The following is a 23,579-nucleotide window of genomic DNA, read 5'->3' on the forward strand; positions in this document are numbered from 1 at the left end:
AAATACACAGTCAATCAATCCACGTTACGATATATTCCGTGAAGTGCTTTGGGACGTCTCAATGAAATGACATGGGGCCGTACCAAATACAATATTATTGTTATTGTTGGTAGTGTATCATTTCAATTCAGTCTGTGACTTTCTTCACCCAAAGCACTTCAGGTTGAGTATATTTGTGTATTTGTATTTCAAAGGCGCCAAATATAAACAGCGTTAGCATTCCCTGAGCTGGTCTATTCCTGGCTGATCACAGCAATTGGGATGTTATATAATAATAATAATAAAGTTATATTATAATGTTACAATTGGTCTCGTGGCACTGGGGCTTTTTTTGTGGTCAGTCAGGTGTCTGACACATGTAGAAACCCATCTCCGTGCTTAAGAGTCTCCAAACCCAACAGAATGAGTTCCGTGGTTCACTTACCAACACGTGGGAATTTCCCTGTGTCTGGACTGGAATGTGCACTCTATCCCCCTTTCCCCGGGAGGGAAGCATCCGATTGTTTACCCAATTCTGGAGAGTGTCAGCCAACGGGATTGACAAGAACCAAGGCTTGGGAGGAACCCCAGAGTGGTGCGTTGGGGTAACTGCTGGTGTAGGAGGGTCCTCGCTGGACAAGCAGCGGGAAAGCGCTCTCTCTCTCTCTCTCTGTCTCTCTCTCTCTCAATGGCCAAGCTATGTTGGGTTTAGCTGGTTAGACTCCAGCTGTTACCCCCAACGCACACTCTGGGCTTCCCCCTCCGCCCCCCACCCCAAGCCTTGGCCCCCATTACAGGAAGCAAAAATAACCTGTAGCTATTTACCTTCATCATTTTAGTTTCTTAGTTAGAATCCTAGTTTCTTCTAATGAAACCCTCCATACACACACACACAGAGACACACACACACAGACACACACACAGACAGATAAAATCGGCCGCTCACTTTGCTGCGCACAAGTTCTAACCACCGGTCCTGGCAATTGGAACAACGCCTTATCCATGTCCTGGAGGGGCCTCAAAAGTGCTTCACGGGGTTTTGCCGTGAAACCTATTCGCCGACCGTGTGTCCGACTGCCGCTAACAAAACACAAGCGCGAGTCACTGAGCTTTGCGGAACAAATCCCGCCGGGCGCATTGAGACATCGAACGCTGCGGTATCAAACACGTCGACTGTTATTATATTATTTTTTAACGGCAACAACCCGCATTTCCTGGTTGGGCGCCATTGGCTGCCGCACTTTGCCAACAGAATCATAATAATCCTGGCATTGGTCGCAGCCACCCATCCCGTCTTCGAGACGTCTCAAAGCGCTTCGCGGGATCGAAAGCCAAGTGACTGTCAAACAAGAGGGAGGAGCAAGGTTGTGCTGGGTGAGCACCTGCTAACAGTCCAGCTTGAGTTTGTGCAGTGAGTTGTCGAGTTGGGCGAGGTTCTTCTTGATGCGAAGCGCCGTGAGTCTGGCCGCGGGCATCTGGAACCACGACTCCTTCATCAGCTTGGTGAGCGCAGACATGATCTGAGGTCAGAGAGAGAGAGAGAGGCACGAGGTGAGCCCCCGGGGGCCGACAGAGAGAGAGAACCACAACAAATAACCACAACCACGACATTTGCACGATACCATTCACGTCCCGAGGCGCTGGACGGTCAGGGGTTTGGACCCGAGCTGGGGGTTGGGATCGGGAGGGGTTGGTGGAGGGAAGGGAGGGTGGTGGTGGTGGGGGGAGTGGGGTGCTGTGGTGGTTAGGTGTGTGACCGAAGGCGTGGTCGAAGGTGGTCTTGGCCCCCATTCCTTGCCTTGAAGGAGGTAAGAAAGAGGGGGGGGGGGGGCGAGGCGAAAGCACAGTGGGATGGAGTTCCAAAGGGAGGGGCGATGAGGGAGGGGGGGGGGAGAGGGCAGGTGAGAGGGGGGAGTGTGGGTGGGTGGGGAGAGGGTAGGAGAGGTCCTCACCGGGTCAGACAGCCAGCGGTTGGGAATGCCCGGTCTCTGCTGATCCACACAAACCACTTTCTTCATGTCTTCGAAGCTGGGGTCAGTGGGCACCACATCGTAGAACGGCGGCTTGTAATCCTGTGTTATTCCTGCAGACAGCGACACTATTATTATTATTATTATCATTATAATATACAATTAGAACATTTACTTAACAGGCCTATGTTTACCTCAGTATTATTTATTATTATCATTATTTAGTTATTATTTATCGGTCATTAGTTAATTGTCGGATCGCTTTCCCTGGGGATAATAATCCCTTCCTCCCCCCACACCCTGCCCCCCCCCCCTCAAAACAAATATCGCTCAATCCACTGCTGTATGCAATTGGCTGCCGCGTTTCACCCACAATAGACGCAGTCACTCAACCTTATAGTATATCCTGTGAAGCGCTTTGAGATGTCTCGACGATGTGATAAGACGCTGTATCAAATGCCAGGATTACTATTATTATTACTATTATTATGACAAGCCAGACTCCACACAAACCCTCCCTCCCACACCCGCCCTATCCACCCCCAATACCACCCCCCCCCTCCCTCCCTCTCTCTCGCTCACCGTTAATGACTGTCCTTCTTGCGATCTCCCACAGTACCAGCCCGAAAGCCCAGATGTCTGTCTGTTTGTAGGAGTCGAAGAAGTTTGTGCGAATGGTGTCGTCCAACACCTCGGGGGCCATATAGCGTTTGGTGCCCACCTTCGGGTTGTTCCCAATGTCCAGATAATCGTTACTCTGTGAGTGGATCACGGCCAGGCCTGGGGGGGGGGGGGGGGGGTGAGGGGGGAAGCAATGAATAATACTCGTCATGGAAGTCAAGGTCCGTTTTCTTTCCCACAAAGTACACAGTCACTACGCTTTACAGTGGTGGTGACGGGTTTCCACAGGTGTCAGACACTCAGCTGACCCCACCCCCCACCACTCCGCCCCCCCACCCCCCAAAAAACATACAGTAAATTCTACGAAGAGCTTTGAGACGTCATCCCAAAGTGAAAGCTTCTGTACCAATCGATCAGCGGCCAGGATTATTATTATTATTATTCTAATCGATATGATTTTTTGTATCATGAAAATAACAACTGTGGCCAATAGGGGGCGCCACGGCCTGTAACTGAGTGAGTCAGGCCCGGCTGAGGCGGGTCTGGCCCCCTCCGCTGGTCATTCTGTGCTACAACTGTAAAGGGAATTATCCTAATATTTCTGAATTATTTGCTATTCGGTGTTTCAAACAGTATTATGTTTTAAATAACATGACATTCTCACACATTAAAATACAATATCTGTTACAGCGCACATATCAATAGTAGTTGGCCCGCAAGACGACACAGTCACTTCACATGACAGTGTATTATATATTATTATATGTTATTATTATTATCGTGTGAAGGCGCTTTGAGACGTCTCGACGACGTGATGAGGCGAAGATTATCAAGTGCAGTTTGATGACCTTTCATCACATGTTTCATCGTCGACCTGACACTTTCCTGTCTCTCCGTAGATGCTGCCTGACCTGCTGAGTGTTCCCAGCCACCTGTGTTTTCTATAACAAGGATTATTATTATTTATTATTATTTATTATTATTATTATTGTGGTGATGGTGGTGGTGAGGCTTTGCGGGCGGTGTAAACAGCTTTACCCAGGTCTGCTATGCAGCACTGTTTGTTCCTCTTGATCAGGATGTTCCTGCTCTTGAGATCGCGGTGAGCGATGGCAGCTTTGCCCTGGGTCCCCACGATCTCCACGTGCAGGTGGACAAGGCCACGGATGATGGACAGAGCGAGCTGGAGGCACATCTCGGGCTCCACCGCGTTGCACTGCAGATAGTCGTACAGAGAGCCATTCTCGTGGTAGTGGGTGATGAGCCAGAGTTGGGTGCTCGAGTTCCGAGACGTCATGTCTGATGCAATGAAGCCTGGAGGAGACAAAGTGACCTCAGTGTCCAAACCAACACAAACCTACCTCCCTCCCCCACCCCCACTCACACACACACACACATGTGCACGCACGCGCACACCCACACACATATTACACACACATACAGACATGTGAACACAGACACATGTACACACCCGCAGACACACACACATACAGACACACACACACCACCGCCGGGGAGACAGAGACAGAGAGGAAGCTGGACGGACGGTGCCGAGGGCTGGGACTCACTGAGGATGTTCTCGTGCCTCAACATCACCGAGTTGTAGATCTCAGTCTCTCGGAACCACGACTGCTCGTCTCTGGAGGAGAAGATCTTGACGGCCACGTTCTCCCCATGCCACGTGCCCCTCCACACCTCCCCGTAACGGCCTTTACCTGTCGGGGGAACCAACACCGTAAACACAGCCACAGCTCCTTTACCCTACAGCCTCCACAGCCCCCAAAAATGTGACTCTCTCTCTCTCCCGCTCTCTCCCTCCCTCCTCACCTCCAAATCCCTTCACGCCCTGGCACCTCCCTACCTCTCCGATCTGCCCCACTCCACCACCCGCTGCCTCCGCTCAGCTGGCTCCGGCCTCCTGTCTGACCCTCATCCCCTCCACCATCATTGACTATGCCTTCAGCCACGATGCCCCATCTCCACTGGTCACCTTCTCCGCTCACTCCCACCCCTCTCTCTCTCTCTCTCTCTCCCCCCGCCCCTCGCTCTCTCAGCCCAAAACCAAGTGTGCAGCACTTTGAGACATTCCCCTGCCCCCAACCCCCCACCCTGACTCCCCTCCACCACCCCCACCCCACCCCTCCCCACCACACACACACACACACAAAAAAACAACACAAGGTGTCGTTGGACTCACCCACACACTCCATCAGGCTGACCTGCCGACCGACTGTTCTCTGGACCAGGAAGGGAAGCCCAGATCCACTGCCCGATGTACACGAATGGTCAAACAAGTCCTACAACCCAAAGCTTCACTTTACCCTAATGTGCAGGAGCTCCAAGAAGTTCAAATCCCCCCCACATCCCCCCACACCCCCCCCCCAGCCCAACGGTGTTCCTCTCTCTCCCCGAACCATCCCACCACACACACGCACACCATTTAATCTGATACCAAATAATCGTCTGCCTAGAAAACACACGGTCACTACACTTTAATAATAATAATAATCCTCCGCCCCCACCCAATTATTCTGACCGATGTCCTCCCGATGTGAAAGGCACTGTACAAATATCATTTGTTGTTGTTTTTGGCTCAGGCACTCGCACACACTGACACACTCGCGCACACTGACACACGCGCGCACACTGACACACTCGCGCACACTGACACACTCGTGCACACTGACACACTCGCGCACACTGACACACTCGCGCACACTGACACACTCGCGCACACTGACACACTCGCCCACACTGACACACTCGCACAGACGCACAGACACACACTGACACGTTCACATGCGCTCGCTCACACGCTCGCTCACACACACTCCCGCACTGACTCACACATAGACACACACATAGACAGAGACACACTGACACCCACACACACTGACACACACTCACAGACACAATGACACACACACACACACACACGCACTCACAGCTAACGTGTTATCCCCAACAGGAGTGGATTGCAACATGTCAGCTTTGCTGTACTCCTCGTCTTGGCGGCAATTAGCTTCTCGAGACTGACGCAGTTTCCTCCAGAAGAGCAGAAGCAGCAACACCACAGGTACAGCGATTACCAACAGCGTCACCGAGACCACCCCCAAAATGATGGGGGTCTTTACTGATCCCCCGCCCGGGGGCTCCTTCGGGTCTGAGGGGGAAGCACAGAAACCTCATCAACATCATCAAAATGATAACGTTAATAGTAATCATAATAATAATCGCAGCGTCTGATCACGTCATCGAGATGTCTCAAAGCGCTCATCAGGATACACTGTAAAGTGTAGTGACTGTGCTTTTGTGGGCGAAACGCGGCAGCCGCCATCCCCACCATCTCTAGGCTTTCTGATTTTCTCTTTATTGTCTGGTATTCGTTGCAGGTTACTGAGAGCCAAGGCCTTGGGGGAGGGGCAGGGGGGCCTGGGGAGGGAGGGGGGGTGCCCAGAGAGTGCGTTGGGGGTAACTGCTGGAGTCTAACCAGCTAAACCCACACAGAGCTCGGCCACTGAGAGAGAGAGAGCGCTGTCTGGCCAAGCTTTCCCACTGCTTGTCCAGCCAGGACCACCCTCCCCGCTAGTTAGTTAGTTAGGGCTTTGGCTGCAGGTTAACCGGACCCGAGGGGGAGGTTTCTCTGCCCCCAGTGACTGGTCGGCCCTTCCAGGTCCTGCCGATGGCTGAGCCGGGCCGGGCTGGGCTGCCATCAGCAGTGAGTGCCCTGGGACACTGCGGCCCCTCCTGGCTCAGGAACCGGGGGCTCAAGACCGTCACAGAGAGGGGGGGGGCTAGATTCCGACATTCCGTTGCCCAACACATCGCCTTGGGGCCAGTTCAGCTCCGAGGAGACCCCACATACTCACCCGCCCCCTCCCCCCACCCCACCCCCAGGAGTGAAGCTGGCGTGAGGCACGTACCCTGGGGGGCATTGCAGAGGTCACCCCGGCAGCACTCCATGCCCCTAATCTCTATGCACTGGTGGCGCTCGGTGTCGGTGAAGCAGCCCCTCCTGATGTCCAAGTCTCCTGTCTCTGTCCGCTCTATGTACACAAAACACTTGACGCCGAAGCAGTGAGTGTCCTTGTCATCACAGTAGCCGCCCTCACACACACAACGGAACTGCGTCTCAGCTCCCCACGACATCCGACTGGTACTAGACACTGAGACAAGAGACAGAGAGCACTGAGCACCTCTCCCCGGGGTCTTATACACACACACACACACACACACACACACAGAAACACAGATACACAGACACACACAGAAACCCAGACACACACACAGCCACACACACAGAAACAGACACACACACAGAACACACACACACAGCCACACACACACACACACACACGCGCTACAGGACTGCAGGAGTTCTGGTTTACCTGTGGTGGTTGTGGGGGGAGGCAGGACGGAGATGTTATTGGGGTCACACTGGCCTGTGGTGCACATGTTGAGGAAGGGACCGTAGCAGGTCTTGGTGCTGATGGAGGCCGAGGTGTCCTTCACACAGAGGCGTCCGGGACACTGTCCGTCCGTGCAGTTCGCACACTCACACTCCACTCGACCCTGACCTGTGTGTGTGTGGGGGTGTGGTGGGGGGGGGGGGGGCAGGGTGTCAGATTCTAAATAGTAATAATAACAATCCTTGCATTTGACCCAGCGCCTCGAGATGTCTCAAAGCGCTTCACAGGATCCACTGTCAGGTGGAGTGACTGTGTTTTTATGCAAGTGGCGGTGGTGGCGGTGGTGGTTGTTCTCTGGCCACACAGCACACGTTGTCGTACACATCAATACGACATCGATCTCGCTTTCCGCTCATTCTCTCTCTCTCTCACCCTCTCTACCTCCCTCCCTCTCTCCCCACCCCCCCGCCCCGACATCCTTCCCTCCATACTCTCACCCTCCTCTCCCCTTCTCACTCTCCATCCCTCCCTCTCTTCTCTCTCCCCCTCCCTCTCCCCCTCCCTCTCTCTCTCACTCTCTCTACCACTGATATTTTTGTCCTATTCTCTATTGGAATCGAAGGTGTAAAAATGGGTGGAAATGGCCTTGTTCCGCGCTTGAAACCAGGTTCCCTAGTGAGAGGCTCCGCGATACCTGGAGATACCAGTTGGCCAATACCTGCTGTCTGTTACAGGTACAGTATAACTCGAGAGACAGGAAGGAACACAGACTGACCTGTAACCAGAGCTTGGAGGAAGATCAAATGCAAATGTCCAAGTAGGAAGATGATTAATATCCCTCGAGCCATTGGAGACCTGAAATGCAAAGTAGACTTTAGTGTCTCCCCTCCATTCACAGTCACGTCTTCAGGTATCATCCGCGATGGGGGAGAGAGAGAGAGAGAGCGAGAGAGAGAGGAGGGAATGGGGTTAGAGGAGAGAGCTCCAGTGGGGGAACGATCATGGTGGGAATTTCAACTCCCGATGACGGATGTGTCGAAGCCTTTAGTGGAGTTGCGGGTGAAAGCTGAGAGGGATAAATAGATCACTGGGAGCCGCCACAGGAAACAAGGCCGGCTGGGATTCCAAGACAGAAGGTGCAATAACATGAGGAAGTGGTGTGTGAAGTCTGCTTCCCTTATCCCATTGTTCGTCTAACTCAAAGGTAATCATCTCTCTCTCGACGGCTGAAGTCTGGTCAAAGTACTGAACTGACTGATTCCTGTGAATGAGTGTGGTTTGTCAGTCAGTCCATTCAATACTTGCATGTCTCCTCACCCCTGTCTGTCTGTCTGCTTCGTACAATAATAATAATAATCCTTGCATTTGATACAGCGCCTCATCACGTCTTAGAGACGTCTCAAAGCGCTTCACGGGATACACTGCAAAGTATACGTTGACTGAATATTTTGTGGGCGAAACGCGGCAGCCAACTGAGCACAGCAGGTGTCCCACAAACAGTCGTGGATCGATTGACCAAATTATCATGTTTTAAAAAAAAATATTACTCACGGAAAAGCGAGTCACCAATCGCTTAACATCAGGGTTCCTAATAACTGCTGGTAAACAGAGGCGTGTGTGTGTGTGTGGGGGGGGGGGGGGGGGGTAAGGAAACTTGCCTAAGGTTTCGCCCTGACCGGATCCGCGCGGGAATCGAACCCGGGTCCTCTGGCTGGCGAGGGCTCTCACCGCTACACTACGGGACTCCACAGTTATGATTATCGCAATCTCCGCAGAGCATCAGCCGGGCTATGACCTTGTGGGGGGGTGGCGAGAGATGGTGTTTGTTAAATAAAAAGCTCGGGGAGGAAATCCTGAGACAAAGCGCTCATAAGAGGGCAAAGAGGTGAGGCGGAGGTCAGTGATCTCCCAGGCGCCAGGGCTCTCTCGTAATGTCTCTGCCTCTCAGCTCCGTCTAGACGTTGGCGTGTGTTCCTACAGTTTTTTCTTTCCGCTGGGAGAGAGAGCGAGAGAGAGAGAGAGAGAGAGAGAGAGAGAGCGAGAGAGACAAATCCGAGGCCAACAATCGATGCGGAGGGTCCTTTTTTTTTGAAATAATAATAAATTGCTGCGCGAGCCAAAACCGGGCTTGTGTGAGCGGTCGGTGGTGGTTGGGGAGGAGGGGGAGTGGTGAGGGTTGGGTGGGGGGAGACGGGAGGGGGAGAAGGCTGGGGTGGGGGGGTGAGACGGGAGGGGGAGCGGGGAGGGGGAACAGGGGCGGAAAACTAATTTCAGGACAAAAAAAAACTAGGCGTGGTACTATACTTTACGGCCAGGAAACTGACTGAGCAATATTTACATTCTGGATGTTCTGAGGCCAGGAAGGTCCGGGAGGGGGTGGGGGGGAGGGAGCGGGGAAGGGGCAGAGGGGGAAGGGGTGACGGTTAGAGGATAATTACTCACGTCATTAGCCAACGAGCTTGAGGGCTTCGTCTGAACTCAAGAGCTCCAGTGGGGGAGCGAGCACCAGCACCGGGGAGAGAGAGAGCGAGAGAGAGAGAGAGCTGGGAATGGGGTTAGAGTAGAGAGCTCCAGTGTAAGGCGGAGCGAGCCCAGCGCAGACAGGTGGAGAAAGGGTTAAAGCTGTATATAGAGGGATTTCCGAATCCCTCTATAACCTTCGGGATTGTGGGAAAAGCAACCAACCTGTGAGCCAAGGCCACTGGGCACCTGCAACCTGTGAGAAACCTCGGCCAAGTGGGGGCTTTGTGTAAAGGGAAGTTAGCCCCATGTCCCACATTCCCAGCTGTTTGGCACGTGCAAACCATCTGCTGCTTTCAACACCCCCACCCCCCCCCACTCCCCACACCCCGCTCACAGTCACTACACTTTATACTGTATCCTGTGAAGAGCTTTGCAAAGTCCTCCCAACAAACAGACACAAAGTGAAGGACGGAATTTGTTTGGGGGGGAATTGTCGGCCCAGGACACCGTGAGGCCGTGTGAGAGAGAGGGAGAAAAGGGGAGAGGGAGCGAGAGATAGAGAGAGAAACTCCATTCTCTTTTCCATCTCTAACGTCCATCTCTGAGATGGGGCCACAGACGGGGAGTGAGGTTTAACGTCTCATCCGATGGACGACGCCTCGGACAATGCAACAACCCCCACCCCCCCTGACGTGTGGGGATTTGAACCCATAAACTTCTGACTCAGAGCTGAGAGAGAGAGGAGAGAGAGAGAGAGAGACAGCGCTAACACTGAGCCAGGCACCGTTTCTCCTTGTTTCCACTCACCTCGGTTCTGATGAAAACAAGATCGGAGACATCACTGTGGGGGGGTTATGATCATGGGGGAGACTTGGCCCCTCACTGCCGCTTCCGAAATATTCCGAGGGAAAACGGTTTCATGTTGCAGGATGTCCAAACTTCAAGGCCACTACATTCCAGCTGTTTCCTATGGAACCGAGTCACCTGGGGAAAGGGGAACTTGTTTAGATGGAGGTGCCATTACATCTGAGTATTTCAGGACATAAAACAAGGAGAGCAACAGATGTCTCACAGGAGACCTTGTAGACGTGCGGGACATTTTAAAATGGGATTAAAAAGTAATAATAATAATAATAATGCTGGGATTTGACACAGCGCCTCATCACGTCTTTGAGACGTCTCAAAGCGCTTCACGGGTTACACCGTAAAGTGGAGTGACTGTATATTTTGTGGGTGAAACGCGGCAGCCAATAGCGCCCAACAATGTCCCGACAAACAGCCGTGGGTTGAGCGACCAAATTATTATTATTATGAAGGGATTATTACCCCCCAGAAAGCGATCCACCAATCGACTAACAACCGGGTTCCTACTGACTGCCGGTAAACAAAGGTGTGTGTGTGTATGTGTGGAGTATGGAAACTTGGCTAAGGTTTTGCTGTGCGGGAATCGAACCCGGGTCCTCTCGCTTGCGAGGCGAGGGCTCTAACCACTGAGCTACAGGGACTCTCCATATCTGACTCATAGACATTACCCGCCATCCAGCCTAACTGACGCCAGATTCAGTTCTCTAACATTCTGAAATCAAATCTAAGATTGAACTAAGAAGGTCAAAAACACAGGCTCCGTTCTGTCTCCACCGTCAGCTCAGCTCAGCGCAGCGCAGCTCAGCGCAGCTCAACAGCGCAGCTCAGCTCAACAGCGCAGCTCAGCTCAGCTCAGCTCAGCACAGGGCAGCTCAGCTCAGCTCAGCACAGGGCAGCTCAGCTCAGCGCAGCTCAACAGCGCAGCTCAGCACAGGGCAGCTCAGCTCAGCGTAGCTCAGCTCAGCTCAGCACAGGGCAGCTCAGCACAGGGCAGCTCAGCACAGCGCAGCTCAACAGCGCAGCTCAGCGCAGGGCAGCTCAGCCCAGCACAGGGCAGCTCAGCTCAGCACAGGGCAGCTCAGCTCAGCACAGGGCAGCTCAGCACAGCGCAGCTCAACAGCGCAGCTCAGCACAGGGCAGCTCAGCACAGGGCAGCTCAGCACAGGGCAGCTCAGCTCAGCTCAGGGCAGCTCAGCTCAGCGCAGCTCAGCGCAGGGCAGCTCAGCACAGGGCAGCTCAGCTCAGCACAGGGCAGCTCAGCTCAGGGCAGCTCAGCACAGGGCAGCTCAGCTCAGGGCAGCTCAGCTCAGGGCAGCTCAGCGCAGCTCAGCGCAGCTCAGCGCAGCTCAGCACAGGGCAGCTCAGCGCAGCTCAGCTCAGCACAGCTCAGCGCAGCTCAGCGCAGCTCAGCGCAGCTCAGTGATCCCATTCCCTCATTTTTTAAAAAAAATCAAGAACAAAAACTGAAGAATAGGAAGCAACACATCAAGAACATAAGAATTTGCTGACGCAAAAAACCAAAGTCCATCCCGTTTGTCTTCCAACAACCTCGTCATGTCATGTCCCCAAACTATAGCCTGTGTTCCCCCCCCTCTCCCACCCCACCCCCAGATATCATTCCCTGACACAAATCTCTCTCATTAGCTTGGACAATGGACAACTTCTGCTTCCTCTGTCTGTCTGTTTGTCTGACCGTCTCCCTCAGGAGCTTGTTCTGTATGTTTATTACTCGCTCGCTGAAGCAGTGTTTCCTCAGATTTGTCCTGAATTCACCCCCCACTTCGATCTCAGGCCGTGTGTCCTCTGGTTCTGTTGTTCGGTACAAGATAAAAACAGCTTATCATGTTCTACATTGTCTGTCCAGTCCCTTTAGAACCTTAATGGCCAGCAATCGTAATCGGAGCGCCTCTCGACCTTCTCTCGTCCAGCGATTTCTGTGTGTGAAAGTCCCCGAATTCTCCGCAGTGAGTTGCAACTTGTCGTCCTCCCAACAAATTACTTTTGCTGCTATCTTTCCTGCCACATGGTGATGACACGGGCTCTAACTCCCCGTCCAAGGATAACACTCGCACTCTCAACACTTAATTCATTTTCTCTCTCGCTGCCGCGATAATAGAGTGTCAGGACGTTTATCTGGCCTGGAAATGACACCGCGCTTCTGTCTGCCCTCTCTCTCGCGCTCTCTCTCTCTTTGTCCGTCACCCCCACCCACCCACCCCCCTCCCACGTTAATCAGGAGGTAAATGTCACACAACAAAGCCATGACACATCATGTGAAATTGCTGAACTTTCACAACCCCTTTGTAAATCTCTGCCCAGATTTTCACCCTAAATTTATTGCTGAGGTATTTCAGTTCTCCTTCCCCTGAGCCCCCTCACTCCCCTCACTCCCTGTCACACCCCCCACTCCCTGTCTGTAAATAAGGAGAAACCGTTTCCTCTGGCGGGCGGGTAACCAGAGGACACAGATTTAAGATTATTGGCAAAAGAACCAGAGGGGAGACCAGACCAGGAGACATTTGGATAGAAGCTTTCCACAGGGACTTGGAAAGCAAAGGAAAAATTGTGCAGGGCTTTGGGGGTAAGAGCGGGGGAGTGAGTGGGACTAGTCTTTCAAAGAGCCGCCACAGGCCCGAATGGCCTCCTTCTGTGCTGTAAGATTCTATGATCCTGTGATTCCTGAGTCAGAAACCACAAGTTACACTTTAATGGTCTCGGTTTGTTCTGCCAACGGCAGTGAAGAGAGTAAAAGCCAACACCACAGGGGGAAACACACACTATCTGCTCCGAGCCTTCAGCAAAACCACAACTTTCAAACTAAATACATCGTCGTCCAGCCTCAGGGAATCATTTCAGATGAACTTTGGCCAGATTCACTCTCACGTTACAACACAAGAGGAAGCCATTCTGCTAATAGCCTAATACCGCCTCTCACTCCCCCACTGGAGCTCTCTCCACTAACCCCAGATTTTCTCTGTGTGTTTGTTTAACAAATGGAGATGTTTGAGGGAGGGGTGAGGGGTGCGGGCAGGGGGGAGCATGCCTTCAGACATGTGTTTGTGCTTACAGCGAGGAATAATGAAAAGCAGCAAAGGAAACAAGTTAGTTCAGTCTTGCACGCAGGCAGTCAAGCTTAACACTTCAGATGAGACGTAAACCGAGGTCCCATCTGGTCCTGTCCAGATGGATGTTAAAATGTTATTCGAAAAAAGAAGGGAGTTTCTCCCAATGTCTGTCCAACACTGATCGTTTGTTTTATAATAATAATAATAATAATCTTTGCATTTGATATAGCGCTTTTCATGTCGGGAGGACGTCCCAAAGCGCTGCACAGAACACACTGTAAAGTGAATTGACTGTATATTTGTGGGCGAACGCGGCAGCCAATTGCGCACAGCAATGTCCCACAAACAGTCGTAGATTGAAAATGACCAATTTATTATAGTTTTTGGTTTTTGAAGGGATTATTATTAGGCTCTGTGTGGAGTAAGGAAACTTGCCCAAGGTTTCGCCCTCTGCCTGGAATTGAACTCAGGCCTCTCACTTGCAAAGCAAGTGCTCTAACCACTGAGTTACAGGACTCCACGAGGGCTGTTGATGGGACGCTGCTGTGCGAAAATTGGCTGCCGCTTTTCGCACACAAAATATACAGTCAGTTCACTTCACATTATATTTTGTGAAGCGCTTTGAGACGTCTCGAAGACGTGATAAGGCGCTGTATCAAATGCAAGGATTATTATTATTTATTACTATTATACTAGATACACACAGTCACTACACTTTAGAGTAAATCCAGTGGCGGGCTTTGTGATATCCTCCCGATGTCATGGGCATCGTATCTAAATGCAAGGATTGTTATATTTTATTATTATGAACAACAACAAGGGTCCCATGGTGAGATATTCAGTGTTCGGGCTCACGCGATGTAAAACCAGTCTTTAGTGACCTGTCAAAGAGTTTATTTGGGAAACTTTTTGCTTGAGAGCTGTTCTCAGCAGCTGGATCACAAAATCCCTTCAAGAGCAGCTCAGTTCAGTAATGGATCAACAGATGTCCTCGGCCAATGTAGTCATTGGCCTTTGACCAACATTCCATCTCAGCTCCCCACCGAGGCACAGAACAGAACAGAACAGAAAACACTTCAAGTGGCATTGAAAAAAGAAGTTCAACCCAGATCAACACTTTGGGATAATAAGAATGATAGTAATCCTTGTGCCCATTGGCCAAGGGGGAGGGTCTTTAGGTGCGAGGGGCGATGAGAGGCGGAGGGGCTCCGGGATGGAGTTTGATAATAATAATAATAATCCTTGCATTTGATATAGCGCTTTTCACGTCGGGAGGACGTCCCAAAGCGCTTCACAGAACACACTGTAAAGTGAATTGACTGCATATTCTGTGGGCGCTGTTTCAAATGCAACGATCATCATCAACATCAACATCATCATCATCATTATTATTACTATGGCCAGTGTAGTGACTGATATTTATAGGCACAGAATTAATTGAGCTTTCATGCCGCGACACCAGCACAATGGGGAGAGAGAGAGAGAGAGAGAGACCTGGGAGTGGGGTGAGAGTAGAGAGCTCCAGTGGAGGAGCGGAGCCCCACAATAGGCTTTCAGCCTCTCTGCCCTCACACTCTGGAACTCCATCCCACTCCATCCTTTGTCTCTCCCTCTCTCCCCCTCCCATTGCTCTGGCCAAAAAAAATCCCCCAGATAAGATTAGTCATCAATATCTTGGCTGTTTGTGGGGACGTCGTTGTGGGCAAATTGGCTGCCTCGTTTCGCCTTCAAAATACACAGTCACTACAGTCGGGAGAAAATCTCCGGCCAGCGCTGTGCCTTGCGCTCAGGCAGTCTATCAAATGCCGAGATTATGATTGTTATTATTACTATTTGTGCTCTCGGACTAAAGAATCCTCCAGGGACTTGTATATCCCGGACTGATAAGGTCATTGAGTTATTCAGTCACGGGAGACTGTCAATTTAGACTCGAACCAGAAATAATAAGAGATTAGAATTTGCCTTCATCTCCAGACACCCTCCCCACACACACACTGCCTCCCCCCCACACATACTCCCCCCGCAACCCCCACAAACACACACACACACACACTCCCCCCCCTCTCCCAACACACACACACATTCCCCCCAACACACACACACACTCCCCCACCCCTCCCACACACACACACACACACACTCCCACACACACACTGCAGTGGTCCAATGTGCTGTTTCATTGTTTGGTTGAATAACAAACTCCGCCAGTGAAAGCCAGGCTCAGGAGTCGGCTTCAGTCATAATAATTCCAAGGATCAGCATCACTTCCCATTCCCGGCTATTATTGAGCATTCCAATCGTCCTGATCACTTCCTCTTTACTCCCACCGCCCCCAGCGCACTGCATCCCAACTCTTCCCAATCCTGTTAGCTCCCTACTCTCACCCCATTCCCTCCTCTCTCCCCGTCACGACACAAAGCAGATTTCAAGCCTGTAAATGGATTTGAACCCAGGTTCAAGAAATAAAGGTTCATTGCTCTGCGCAACACTCACAAATCGCTGTGATGGTTTTTTTTGTTTATCTTAATTTTATTCGACCTCTTTGCCTTCTGCCCCCTGGATGTTCGCCATGTGTGCGTTTATGAAGATGGCGTAGAATTGTGGAGAATTCTTCCATCCCGATAACGCGCTCTATCAAGGATTATTATTATTATTATTATTACTCCCTTCTCTTCTGGAGCAGAGCTGTGGGAACTTTAACATCCACTTGAACAGATAGTCAGAGGGCTCGGTTTAATGTCTCATCCAAAGGACGGCATCTCCTACAATCCAGCGCTGCATTTGAGCGTCATCTTAGATAATAATAATAATAATAATAATAATCCTTGCATTTGATATGGCGCTTTGAGCTCAAAGTCCCCATTGTGGGGCTTGAACCCACAAACTTCTGACCCGAAGGCGAGAGAGCTACCACTGAGCCGGGCTGCCAAACGTGATGATCATTGACGGAGAAAGGAGAGGAGAGATGGAGAGAAAGTGAGAGAGCATTCACTCCGCGCCCTCATCAACAACACAATTACATGGGTAAAGCATCTTTCACGTCGGGAGGACATCTCTAGGCCCTGGACAGAGTTTTGGACTCAAGCTGGGGGTCAGGGTGGGGGAGGGTGGAGGGGAGGGGTGGAGAGCAACAAGGAGATCGAAAGCACGTTAGAAGAGGAGGGTCTTAAAATGGGTAGTGAAGGTGGCGAGGGAGGGGTCGAGGCGGAGGGACCGCGGGATGGAGTTCCGGAGGGTAGGGGCAGAGCGGGCAGAACGAGGCGCCCGCCAATAGTGGGGCGAATGAGGCGGGGGATGCGAAGCAGGCCGGAACCCGCTGAGCGGAGGGAGCGGGCAGGATGATAGGGAGTTAGGAGGTCGCAGAGGTAGTGGGGAGCGAGAATCAGACACAGATCTGCCCACTCGCGAAGCATATCCTCACAATCTCTGAAGGGAATGTTTCCTAATCCTTCTCCCCGAAGAATTGCAGAATACTTATATAATCTCACATCCTCCTCCGCCATTTCCCCAGCCTGACATCGGGGAGCTTCCATTCCAACCCCTTCCCCAAATAAACAAACTGCCCCCCCCTTAAAAATATATATATATTTACTTGCATTCTTGTCGGTACAGAGTGGTCACATCAAACAACAACAACTTACATCGTCCTTCACAAATGTAGGGTAGTGTCCCACAGCGCAAATTAAGGCCGTCTCAATGTCCTGAGCGAAATGGGTCAATTCAAAATGGAAGAAGGGTATCAAGGCATTTAATAATAATAATAATAATGCTTGCATTTCATGCAGCGCTTTATCACGCCTTCAAGATGTCTCACAGCGCTTCACAGGATACACCGTAAAGCAGAGTGAATGGACTGTGTATTTTGAGGGCCAAACGCGGCGGCCAATTGCTCACAGCCACGTCCCACAAACAGTCGTGGAATTTGAAGTGACCAAACTGTTATTATTTTTTGTTGGAGGGATTATTGCCGTCAGGAAAAGCGATTCCCCAATCGAATCGACTAACAGCAACCGGGTTTCGCCCTGCCCTGTCCCGTCCGGGAATCGAACCCGGGTCCTCTCGCTCGCAAGGCGAGGGCTCTAACCCCTGAGCAACAGCGAACTCCACAAGCATGGAATCCGAAAGCAATGCACATCAACGTAACGTGATCATCTCAGCCCCCAGTCTTACTTGTCCTGGCTGTTGCCCAGTCTTTAATAAAACTGCGTGCAAACTTCTAGGCTGGAATTTCCTGCTCTGGCAATCCAGGCGAGCTCACAAACAATGCCAGAGACAAACAAGATGTGATGATAAGGTGCAAACGCTAGCCCGCCCGCTGTGAAGTCTCTCCCTCTCCCTCTCCCTCCCTCTCTCTCTCTCTCTCTCTCCCCACGTTATGTGAACAGCACAGACTATTCCATCCGCACCTAAAGCGATTTGTTTGCTGATCGCGCGGTGAACTGGTTACTTTAACGAAAAGCGTGACTGTGTGTTTTTTAAATAAATGAAACTCACACCAGCTCTGCCTCGGCTCTGCCTCAGCTCTGTCTCTCACCCTCCTCTCCCCTCCCTCTCTCCCCTGCCCCCCCCCACACTCTCTCCACCCCCACTCATAGGAACAGTGAGTAGGCCATTCAGCCCCTCGAGTCTGTACCACCATCCTATAAGATCAAGGCTGATCTGTACCTCAACTCCAGTTACACGCCTTTCCCCCGTATCCCCTGATCCCCGAAAAGATGTGAATGGATCCAACACAAAATCCACAGTCTTTTGGGGGTGGGAGAGATTTCGAGATTCTCACTTGCCTTTCGAATGAAAAAAATGCCTCCTGATTTCACTTCTAAATGACCTAAACAGCTCTAATATGAGATGATCGATGCTTGCTCTGGATTCCCCCACCCACTCTGTAGCTCTGTAACTCTCCTACACCCCTCTCCCTCTCCTTCCTCTAACCCCTCTCTCCCACCTCCGCAGCTCCCCTTCCCCCACTCACCCTTCTCCCTTTCCTCCTCTCTCCGCAGTCCTGTCTCACCATATGACAGCACCAAAGCGTTAGCCTGGCTGATGAGACCTTTGAGCCTTGAAGAGGAACAGAAGCAATTTTCCAAAAATAGACGATTTTTTTACCGTCGAATTGGTTCGAGAGCCACTCAGCCCTTAGCGGCCTAACGTCAATCCGCTCAAACCTCCCGAGATATACCTACGTGAAGGCCTTTCTGTTCGTTCAACGCTGCGGTTGAGAGTCGAGTTGGTCGCTCACGGGGTTAAAGATATAAGGAACATTTCCCTCCTTCCTCAATGTCGGGCAAATTGACGCGTTGGCGGAAAAATAAAAATATATTTTTTTTGTCAAGTGGAGTTCCTCTCAAAGCTCAAAGAGGAACAAAGGTCAACCTCCCTCCCAACCAGAGACAATGGGACTTTGCCCACATGTGATTCTCAGCTGCAGAGAGACCCGAGGAAGGAAAAACCACAGACTATCACTTCTTAAAGAAAATGGGAGAAGTTGATTATATTTCAGGGCTTGTGCTGTTTTCTCAGTCACTTACCAGTCTCCCCATCAGCTCCTGGTAGCCCCGCAGCCAAAGCTCTGACTAACTAACTAGCGGGGAGGGTGGTCCTCGCTGGACCAGCAGCGGGAAAGCTTGGCCAGACAGCGCTCTCTGTCTCGATGGCCGAGCTCTGTGTGGACTCCAACAGTTACCCCCAACGAACACTCTGCCCCCCCACCCCCACCCACAAGCAGAAACCCATCACTGTGTTTAAGAGTCTCCAAAGCAAACTGCAAATTCCACCTGAACATGAGAATCCCAGAGATAGATTATCGGGATGGAATGTGCTCTCTCTCTCTCTCTCTCTCTCTCTCTCTCTCCCTGGAGGGACACCCACTGCTTACCTAATTCGGGAGAGTATTAGGCGTAGGTTGGCAAAACCAAGGTTTGGGATCTCTGTCTCTCTCTCCCTCTCTCTCTCTCTCTCTCTCACCAATCTCTCCTGATAACGCAGAGAACTTACCAGAAGACCAACTTGTTATCCTGAGAGTAGACGAAAGTATAAGACGCAGTTCTGGCAGTTGGGATGCGGACAGTTACAGTTCTTGGCTGGGTTGTGGGTTTCTTAATCTATTTGTGTTCAAATGCTGCGGGGGAAGATTATTGGAAACATGATTCTTCTGAGAGCGAGAGAGAGAGAAATAGAGGAGGTGGGTGGGTGGGGGGAGAGAGAGAGAGAGAGGGGGGGAACAGAGAGAGAATAAGTATAAATGTATGAGATGTTAAACCTCACTCCCTGTCTGTACCGTGTTCAGGTGGACTTTAAAAATCCCACGATGCTATTAGAAAAGATAAGGGCATTTATCTCTCTCTCTCTCTCTATACACCAGTGTCCTGGCCAACAATCCACCAGATAAAATTGGTCACCGCAAAGTGCAGTGACTGTGTGTTGTGGCAGAACACCGCAGCCAATTGGCACATGGCAACATCCCGTGCCCACAAACAGCCATGGAGTTCAGCAACCAATTTTATTTCGGCCAGGACTCCGGGATAAAGTCCTTTCTCTTAAGAGAAACCCTGGCGTCTTCAGGATCCAGCACAGAAATTTCGAAGCAGAGTTTAATGTTTATCCAACCTCAATGGCAAGTTACAAGACATCCATATCACTTAAGCACTTATCTTGATGTATTGGTTGAAGCCAGCTTTACTGCAGACAGCTGTTATCTCGCGACTACTGGAGAAGAGAGCCAGGCAAAAGATGATAAATATATCTTGTGTGACTTGTTTATCTATTGGAATTAGCATCCGAGCTGCTTTGCTTACAGCCCTGATGGGGTAGTGAGTGGGTAGAGCCAAGGCTCATCGACTGGGAGTCCCATTGAGTTTGCTGGCCTCTCCGATAGGGAGTGAAGGGGAGGGTGAATGGGAAGGGGAAGCTAAAATAATCCCTGACTCCCCAGGGGTTAGGGAAGGGAAAATCAGCAAAGGTTGCTGCTCCATGTCCCTCTGCAGCGCCCTCTACTGGTTCTATAGACGTTCCTCTTTGACCACGCTTTTGGGCCACCTTTCTCCCCAACTCCTCTCCCCTCTCCCCTTACCTCTACCTCGGGGGGGAAACCTTAGACCAGGGACTTGGGACCAGGGACTTGGGACATCCTCCCAATGCGAAAGTTGGTATATACGTGTAGTCCTGTAGCTCAGTGGTTAGAGCCCTCGTCTTGCAAGCGAGAGGACCCAGGTTCGATTTCCGGGCAGGTCAGGGCGAAACCCTAGGCAATTTCTTACTCCCCCCACACACCCACACGCACGACTCTGTTTACCAGCAATAAGTAGGCTGTTAGTCGTCTGGTAGATTGCTTACTTGAGGGTAATAATCCCTTCAATAAAATAAATGTAGTCATTCAATCCACGGCTGTTTGTGGGACACTGATGTGCGCAATTGGCTGCTGTGATTCACTGTTGAATTCAGTCTTGACTTTAAAGGCTTTTTCCCCCCAGTGCGTGTGTGTGTTTAGTTCCGCAAAGAACCCGCGGAGAAATGATGTGTAAAATAATATCAAGATTGTATTCGAGGACTTGCCAAGATCTGGACGCTCTGAAAATAAATAGAATAAATCTGGTCCCAGACAGAATTTCTCCGCAGCAACTTAAACTAATCTTTCCATTACACAAAGGGGTAAAACTGCAGAGGAAGGATTTCTCCCGGTTGCTTTATATTCTCTGCCGATTTTTGGTTACTCCCATCAGTGCCCAAATCGTACACCTCACCTCCCTCTCTACCATGCGTGAGCTGCTGCGTGTCTCCCACAAAATAACACAGTCGACTCCACTTTACAGTATATCCGGTGAAGCGCTTTGAGACGTTTCATATCAAATGCAAGGATTATTATTATTATTATTATTATTTGCACACAGCGACGTCCCCACAAACAGGTCGTGATTCACAGCCCCAAAAGTGTGTTGAAAGCCGGATATAAGAACATAAGAATTTGCTGAGCGAAAGGAGACCAAGTCCCATCCAGTTCACCCGCCACCATCCTGGCTGTCACTTGCACATGTCATGTCCCAAACTATACGACTGTATCCCCAGATATTAATAGAACGTTAAATATCTGTCAAGCCTGGGCCAAGCGATGTGACAGTTATCACCAGTAGTAATTATCACACCACAAATCGTTTTCACCCCGTTTGTTAATTCGGAAGAACCCGGATATGAGGGTCTAAAGACTTCTATAGAAACCTGTGTAACATTACACAGCGTTAAAAACAGTGGCTGTGAAAGGAACAGCACAGTGAGCCTTGGAGTCGCATTAGCAAGTGAGCAGAGATTAGTAACAGGTTATTTTGGTAAACTGTAATTGAGTGATACGGAAATACAAGTCAAATTTACACTCAATTTGTTCTCACGCAATCCACGACGCTTTCTGGAACCTGCTGTGCGCAAACTGCTGCTACGTTTCACCCGCAAAGCCCACAGTCACTACACTTTACGGCATATTCTTTGAAACGTCTCGACGACGTGATAAGGCGCTGTCTCAAAACGCAGGGATTCTTATTAACCTCACCTTAAACTCCGAGCCATTGGGCTTTGTCGGGCTGAAATGCCTCCTCACCTCACCTCGCCTCACGAAACTTCACGTCACGAGCTGGGCAAGGGGAGTCTACGTAGAGGAGGCGTAGAGCAGAGCAGAGAAGAGCAGAGCAGAGCGGTGTGTCCCGAGCGAGCTTCTGCTCTGAAAAGAAAAGCAGAGAGGAAGAGAAAAGTAATTGAATTTCAACAACCCACCCCTCATTGTCATAGCCAGCTCGCTGAACTAAATCCATTCCATTGGTTTCCTGTTTCCCCGCAACCTTTGGCAGCTGTCACTGTGAACATGTGGGAGAGTCTCGCAAAAACCTCCTCTTTGCTGCCTCTTCCTGTCTGGCCAGGCTCCAGGGCTAATAGTTTTCTCCTTTCATAGTCCCAATAGCACATTTCCTATTCAGTTTCACCCCTTCTCTCCCTCTCCTCCGCACACACACTAATCCGAGGAGTCCCTGTAGCTCAGTGGTTAGAGCACTCGCTTCGCAAGCGAGAGGACTTGGATTCGATTCCCGGCCAGGGCTACACCTTGGGAAAGTTTCCTTACTCCACACACACACGCACACGCACCTGATAATAATCCCTCAAGAAGAAAAAACAATAATAAATCGGTCGTTTCAATCCACGACTGTTTGTGGGGACGCTGCTGTGTGCAGTTGGCTGCCGTGTTTCGCCCACAAGAAATATACAGTCAATTCATTTTACAGTGTGTCCTGTGAAGCGCTTTGAGACGCCTCGAAGGCGTGATAAGGCTCTGTATCAAATCCAGGATTATTATTGTTATTATTATTATTATAACCAGAGGTTTGGTTTCATACTTTCACTCTTAATCCCTGAACAGTAATGATCCTGGCATTTGATACAGTACCTTTACCACGTCATTGGAACGTCTCAAAGCTCTTCACAGAATATACTGTAAAGTGGAATGACTGTGTGTTTTGTGGGCGAAACGCGGCAGCCAATTGCACACAGCAGTGTCCCCACAAACAGTTGCGGATTGAGTGACCCAACTTCTTCTTTATTTTGGAGGGATTATTTCGCCCGGAAAGCGATCTGCCAATTGACTAATAACTGGGTTCCTACTTACTGTAAACAGCGGCGTGTGTTGTGTGTGTGTGTGGAGTAAGGAAACTTGCCTAAGGTTTCTTGCTGACAGAGAATCGAACCCAGGCCTTCTTGCTTGCGAACAATGCAATCACTGGCGCCTCTAAACCTCCCTTCTTCCCCCTTTCTCTTTCATTTCCCCCTCTCCCCGGACAGCCGACAGTTGAGTTAACCCCTTGAGGTTTAGGCCACGAGGCTGATGCCTGGTTTTCGAGGAATGAGTTAGAATAACTGTAAGGTTTAGACAAACTGGAGGTCACTTCAATCTTGAGAACAAGTCATCTCAGAGGGTACCTCAATGTACCTCAATTTAATATTGTAAATTCGATTGAAATATAATGCAACATGACAGCAGAACATGAGGACGTGGGGTTTAGAGGCACACAGGGGTAATTTCAGGACAGACACCAGGTAGTATTTCTTTACCTAGAGGGTAATTAACCGCTAGAACAGGTTTGTCAGGGGGAGAGGAGGGGTGGAGGCTGTTGAGCCGAGGACACTGGGACCCATTTGAGCAGCAGCTGTGAAGATCCATCCACACTCCCAGGTCA

At 50.6% G+C, this 23,579-nt stretch overlaps 1 protein-coding gene across 4 annotated transcripts; it reads right to left on the minus strand.

Annotated features, from left to right (window-relative positions):
* Window positions 1-1,342: 1,342 nt before the first annotated feature.
* LOC103189515 (activin receptor type-1) lies at window positions 1,343-21,968 on the minus strand. Of its 4 annotated transcripts, XM_042344404.1 has the most exons (13): window positions 21,908-21,968; window positions 19,366-19,489; window positions 10,250-10,426; window positions 7,755-7,834; window positions 6,959-7,147; window positions 6,494-6,736; window positions 5,516-5,733; window positions 4,768-4,867; window positions 4,139-4,285; window positions 3,609-3,884; window positions 2,532-2,729; window positions 1,932-2,062; window positions 1,343-1,499 (listed from the first exon to the last, which is right to left on the minus strand). In XM_042344404.1, exons 3-13 carry the CDS (start codon window positions 10,279-10,281, stop codon window positions 1,365-1,367), a joined length of 1,749 nt encoding a protein of 582 aa, XP_042200338.1. In that variant the 5' UTR covers window positions 10,282-10,426; window positions 19,366-19,489; window positions 21,908-21,968; the 3' UTR covers window positions 1,343-1,364. The 4 variants fall into 4 exon arrangements, with proteins under 4 accessions (XP_042200338.1, XP_042200339.1, XP_042200340.1 ...); XM_042344405.1 differs by lacking the exon at window positions 19,366-19,489; XM_042344406.1 differs by lacking the exons at window positions 19,366-19,489; window positions 21,908-21,968 and adding an exon at window positions 18,344-18,536.
* Between the last annotated feature and the right edge of the window lie 1,611 nt (window positions 21,969-23,579).

This window comes from Callorhinchus milii, unplaced genomic scaffold (genome assembly GCF_018977255.1).
Source record: "Callorhinchus milii isolate IMCB2004 unplaced genomic scaffold, IMCB_Cmil_1.0 Scaffold27, whole genome shotgun sequence".
NCBI lineage: Eukaryota > Metazoa > Chordata > Chondrichthyes > Chimaeriformes > Callorhinchidae > Callorhinchus > Callorhinchus milii.

Bases quoted from the DNA above. Each gene is read 5' to 3' on its own strand.
- LOC103189515 (XM_042344405.1), bottom strand. From the start codon at position 10,281: ATGTCTCCGATCTTGTTTTCATCAGAACCGAG. The intron at 3,885-4,138 runs GTGAGTCCCAGC...TGTCTCCTCCAG, and splicing joins GAGGCACGAGAACATCCTCA to GCTTCATTGCATCAGACATG. The intron at 1,500-1,931 runs GTGAGGACCTCT...CTCTGACCTCAG, and splicing joins ACCGCTGGCTGTCTGACCCG to ATCATGTCTGCGCTCACCAA.